This window comes from Mercenaria mercenaria, chromosome 3, assembly GCF_021730395.1.
Source record: "Mercenaria mercenaria strain notata chromosome 3, MADL_Memer_1, whole genome shotgun sequence".
Lineage (NCBI taxonomy): Eukaryota > Metazoa > Mollusca > Bivalvia > Venerida > Veneridae > Mercenaria > Mercenaria mercenaria.
This window is the reverse complement of record NC_069363.1, coordinates 48,803,952-48,810,085: the sequence shown is the minus strand read 5'-3', so window position 1 is coordinate 48,810,085 and position 6,134 is coordinate 48,803,952. Positions and strand designations below refer to the sequence as shown.

The 6,134-nt window shown below is 32.3% G+C and overlaps 1 protein-coding gene across 3 annotated transcripts in view; it reads right to left on the bottom strand.

The window, feature by feature from the left end:
- Positions 1–213: 213 nt before the first annotated feature.
- LOC123524838 (uncharacterized) overlaps positions 214–6,134 on the bottom strand; it is a 474,072-nt gene continuing 468,151 nt past the window's right edge. For all 3 annotated transcript variants that reach the window (XM_053538420.1, XM_053538421.1, XM_045303353.2), the window contains 5 exons: positions 3,626–3,743; positions 2,729–2,856; positions 1,353–1,429; positions 870–1,103; positions 214–482 (listed from right to left, as the gene is read on the bottom strand). In XM_053538420.1, the coding sequence (XP_053394395.1) occupies positions 445–482; positions 870–1,103; positions 1,353–1,429; positions 2,729–2,856; positions 3,626–3,742 (594 nt within the window). In that variant the 5' untranslated portion in view covers position 3,743 and the 3' untranslated portion in view covers positions 214–444. The remainder of the gene's footprint in view (positions 483–869; positions 1,104–1,352; positions 1,430–2,728; positions 2,857–3,625; positions 3,744–6,134) is intronic.

The following is a 6,134-nucleotide window of genomic DNA, read 5'->3' as shown; positions in this document are numbered from 1 at the left end:
AACGTTTCTATAGATCTACATTATTTCTTAATTGAAAAACAATAATGTGTTCACATGAGTTGACATTCTGCATGTATTTCCCTGATACATTTCTACACAAATGACAAGATCTTGTATATACTAGAAATTCGCTTTATTTTTCAAAGACGACCGTTGCAATCTTACTTACCAACTTATGTAAATAACTTCAAAGTGCATATAATATACAATACAACTTGGAAAATTTACACTCAGTGTCACAGTAACATTACAATTTATTCATCCATTAGTTTAATATTTCATTGCCGTTATATAATGACTGCTATTTAACATTTTTTACTAAGTTTAAAGTGTCACAGAAGGAATTTTTCTATACCAATTCCAAAAAGGCTACATGGCATGTGATTATATCATGTTTATCTAAAAGTAACCATAATTTCATTTTCTTCTTTGACTCATTGGTCATTAACCCAACTTTTTGCCTCCTCCGATTGGAGAACACGCTGAAAGAGAATAAACAGAATCAAAACACATTTTACATATGTCAGTGGCATAACCACCACCAATACTGGAGAGTTAAAACTGGTTAATTTTGCATCAACCTAACCATGGTCTAATGTTACAAGATACAGTAAATGAAAGGTATCCGGGACAGGTGAATTCCCTTCAAAGTACTTCTAAATCGTGCGTAAAGATATAATAATAAACCGTTGTAGAAAGCAGGCAACAAGGCAGAAAGAAAGGCACAACGAAACAGGTCATAAGACAGCTCAGTCCATGTAGATTTTAAAACTTTTTAGCTACTTTTCCAATCGATAAATTTCACTCTTGTTTATTGTAAGTAAAAACAAACAATAAACAACAACAACAACAACAACAACAAAACTTACGCCTGACTTGTCTAATTCGAGGTAACTCGGAGATACTTATATCAAATAGTCCTCGCAGAACGTAATCAATTCGTGCTATTGTACGTTTTCCCGGTTTTGGAGATCTTGTAAAAACCTGAAGCCAGGGGTCATCGCATCTGTCGCCCATTGTTGAAATCTTCGAGCACCCATAGACGATTTTAAATGTCTTGTAATCACTTGCCGCTACGATAGCTGTTCCGCTCCAGATGGCACCTTATTTATTAACGAAAAGATAAACATTGAAATAGTGATTTTGGTTTCCAAAATAAATAGTGATTTTGGTTATGATAATATTGCATAACTTTGCGTTATTGGTAAATGGGATTGCAGAGAAAATCACTTGATATATCAGAAAAAAATGTCATGCAAAATTGAAACTCATTATTAATTTAAGTCTACGACGGAGAACATTCAAAGTTTCGAAAACGATATGTTTAGTATATATAATTGGGCACGTCATACCGATTGGATCTTTGACTGTATAGACTCCTGGACCAGTTCTTAAATATCTCGTAGTTAAAGTGTTACAAATTCCATTTCTGAAATTAAGAGCGACAAAACATTACATGAATCTGTTTTCTGTTCTTTATGCAATTAATGTTAATTATTAGATATGATACTTTATCATGTTTGTATTTGGAATCCCTTGACAGGTTCTAAAAATATGTTTTTGATAAATAAATATAACCAAAATTTATTTACAGTACGTCGTGTAATTTCGTCCGAAATAAATATTTATTATAATAATATTGTTTCTAAGTACGGTCTGTGTTTTGTTCTTACATAAAAAACATGCCTTCTTGCTATGTATTGTATTCATGTATGTCGTGTAAGTTGTTCTTAAACAAAATACAATTCATTTTAATTGTTGAAATAATAAATGAATGAAATAATTCGATATAACGTATTGTGTCCATCATTGGCAATATGTATAATAATAGACAGAAAGAGAGATATTTCGAAGTCATATGTATAGATCACAGGAATCAGGACCCTTAGTTACAGTAACAACTTGAGACAATTCACGGCTTTTGTTTCGTAGCTGTTTCCTTCTCAGTATAAATCATACATAAAATAACCTAGATAACATACAATAAAAACAAACAAAGTTTTCTTTTCGACGTACGTATAGCCATACAAAGAATTTGATGTTTTTGTTAGGCCTTATTTTTAACAAAATATGTCGTCAAAACAAAAATATCATTTACAAAAAGACTACGGTACGCATGAACATGTTTTTCTTAAAAGAATCTAATTCTAATACTTTAAGAAGTTGAAAAAGAAGTTGAAATTCTATTTTTAAGGATCATTTATAAAATCAGACAGGTCTATACTTTTCATCCCTGGTCTATATTAAATATTTCTAGTATCCCTACTCGTTTGTAAAAGATAAATGTGCTTTCATACATTTCAGCAGCAGGCAAACGAATACAAAAAAAAAACCCCAAAAAACAAAACAAAACAAAAAACCTCGTGATTATTGCAGGGTTCGATCAAACGACTATAAAATAAATGAAATGGCGTGTCAAACTCCCTAGAGTTTCAATTATTCGTAGTTGGTAGTCAGAGTATCAATGGTGATTGTAAATCATTCGAGTGAAATACGTAAGGCGGTTAGTCTGTGTTCAGACTCTGTGTTTTGTTTACAGCACAGGAGATAACTCCTGAGGCTATTCAAAGTTTGTATAATTATGTCCCTTTCCTTCTCATCAGAGCCAAGAAAGATTGGTCAAAATATATAAGAGAAATTATTTAAAAAATTAAAAAGATAATCTAGTCGGTAGCCATACTAGTAAGGCGATATGCTTATATTATCGTTATGAGCAAATTACGTTTACCTCCATGTGTCAAAACTATGAAGCGCGTCTCCGAATGGTCTCAGATCTTGCTCGTAGTATGTAAACCTGTCAGAGCTCGAGTAGCCGCAACCAGTCATGCGAAACTGTTGAAACCATCGCCCTAGTGTCTGAAATAGCACATTATATTGTAAAGTCTGTGAAATGTTTATATAAATGTTGTGCATATGTTAACATTGCATTGTTATAATACCAATAAAATTTAAATTCATCGTACGCATTGTCCTTAAAAGACATTTACACGTATGGTTGCTTTCCCTACGTCAACTATATTTTGTTCAATAAATACATGGTGGGCCAGGGGTCTAAAGGTAACACGTTTGACTGTCAATCCAGGGGTTCGGGGTTCGAATCCAGGTCCAGGCACTGGAAATTCCTAAGATACTCTTGAGTGTCTCCCACCTAACTTAGAGGCCTGTACTGGTTCTTCCCAGGAAAGACGGCTTCGCGTGTATCGGTGCTTTACACCGGGCACGTTAAAGAACCAGACTGTCTATTCGCAAAGAGCTAGGCTAAGTTAGCCGGACAAGTCTGTATCTAGAAAGTATTTCTCTCTATTTGTTCTGGGGGCTTTATCTCACTCTGTCCCTCTGGTCAGATCGCTCTGTGTCTGTACCAGTAGAGGATAAATTTCGCGCCCTGTGTGGCTGCGTTTGCTATGTGTAAAGCGCCTTTGAACGTGTTTGAAAAGGGCGCTATATAAATCTGGTATAATAATAATAATATTTAATAATAATAATAATGCGAAAAGAGGACAAAACTGCTGTGTATTTAACAATTATCAGAAGTGCAATAAATATACATGTCATGTATTTGATACATGTGGAATGCAGTATGAAGTTTTACAAGTGCACGTCTTTTTTCTGATTATCGACTTACCGCCCTTTCGTTAAATCCTGGCATAGGTGCAGGAATTATCTGCAGTTTCTCTTTCACGCTGTTTCCACTAGCGTTTGCCAGGAAAACGCAGACCAAGAAAAACAGTGACAGTTGCATTCTGAAAGATATGCACAGAGAGGGTCAATTAAGGCAGAAAGTAACGGTGTAATGTAAGGTATCAAATAGATTACTGCTTATATTTGTAGTTCGGATTTTACATAAAAACATTTCGGATGGTGTTTGTCACTTAGAGCATTGTCATGTAATTTTACTATAGTTCTTATCATCAGTTTTATATAAAAGAACTGATACATGTTTATTTATTGACGAATATACCGATTCCAATTTATTGACACGTGATATTTCATTATACTTCGTGTAACTAAATGTTAAGCTGCTAAGATCGCATGTTTGGTTGTCTCTGTCCCTTTAAGGAAAAATGTATCCAGGTTTGAAATACATTACCATGTAAAAGTATATCTTATTGAAACAAGAATGAAAATATGGAAACAGCAAATTGCGGTTTTACTCTTACCTGTAGAGGAAAATGTCATTAGCAAATGCATCAGCTATCTGATAAAAGCTTTAAATGTATATGTTACGAGGTTCATGTTTTCACGGTAACGTATAATTTCATATTTAACCAATTATATTGATATAGGGTTTTTGACGGCTTTAATGACATTGTCTTTACGTATCTTTAAATTATAAGTAACACGGATTTTATAGTACATTATATATTGATCTGTACGGTAATCTTTAAAGAATATTTAATTCATGTTCCACGTTTAGCTTAAAACATTCTATTTTTAAAGCGAGATATATATTTATTTTAATTTCATTTATTCACCCAAAAATCAAGAAGTTTAAAATGCTCAATCTCTACTCATCTGATATCTTATAGAAAATGATTTGTGCTTTTGCAATTATTATTATCACTGACCATTTTGCGATACAGTTAAAAAGTTGAAACTGTGTTCCTTAAACAGGCTAGTATCAAAACCTTTGAATTTTAATGATAGATGTTTTTAGACAATTTTAGCTTATTTATTTATATATACGTGTAAATACAAAACAAACTTTCCGATATTTACTAGTGGTAATTAACATTGCATTATACCGCCTATCTTCGAAGTACGTCACCATCATCTATCTTCTCATTTCGTTATAAGTGCATAAAAGTCGCAAAATAGTGATTGTTATTCTAAACGGCTGACTCATGAAAAATATTTCGGCAATTAATAACTGTTCAAAATTTGCTCAATAAATGATATGAATCAGGTAATTTCAAGATAAAGCGGTTACTGTTACGTAACGTCATGACGTCTATAATTTTCTTTTTAACGCAACAATGATTTGTAGCGTTCCTGTGTCAATTTATCCATTAGTTCGGTATTATCAAATCATTTAACATCAAATCGGAAACAGGTTTATTTAATTGTCAAGAAGAATGAATAAATATTCACGTTTAGCTTATCGTAAAAATTATCAAAAAGTCTCATATTTGCTTCCGGTTAGACATGCGAACATTGAAAGTTTTAAGTGTACGAATTCTTTTAGAAATATAGAGAGAATTAGGCAACGCTCGCCGTATTAATCAAAATAATCTATATTCATCAGCAAATTTTAAAATTTCTACTCAAAGTTGAACAAAACATTCTAAACAATAGCTTCAACATTAATTTCCTTCATGTTTATAAACAGTAGTCACTATACTAGACAAATATTATAATCCTATCCATACAGATGTAATATATGCTTATATAACTATATGTACTTATATGTGGAATAAATATGTTTAAACTAAATATTATAATATGAAATAAGATAAAAACACATAACGAGATCGAGGAATTCAGATTTCCCATTAAAATTAAAACAACAAAACTATCACCACGAAACAACTAAAAGAATCACAAAAATACCAAAAAAAAAAAAAAAAAAAAAAAAGAAACGGACACCCAACCCCTGAAAATCATTCTTTTTTACTATTCACCGTATTTCCTTAACGAATATCACATACTAACTTTTCCAATTTCATTTATTTTTGAAATGAATGCGATCATTTATGTTTTCATCTAACTGGAAATCTCCCATGTAGGATTTTTAAATGATACATAATTTTGACCAATCGAATGTTGTTCTGTCTTCTCTGCGGAGAAAGGACGTCCTGTCCGCTAGATGCGCCTTGATAACTTCAAATGAAAGTTATTTGATCCATCAACACACGTTAGCATAAAGTCGAGTAAGTTAAATGAATAATGATACAAGAATAGATTAAGAAATTATGCTAGCACTGAAATGCCCCTCGTATTTCATGTCAATAAGTTAACCCCCTAAATTTATTTCTTTCAATAATTTTGTTTAGATCGTTCTTCTCCAATCCAGAGAATCATACTGAAAGCAAAGGTTTCTAGTGAGCACAATTTAAACGAAGACGCTAATGCTAATGTCATTTGCGTAAACTGATGGCAATACAGTTTGACAATCCAAAATTAAAAAAAGTTTG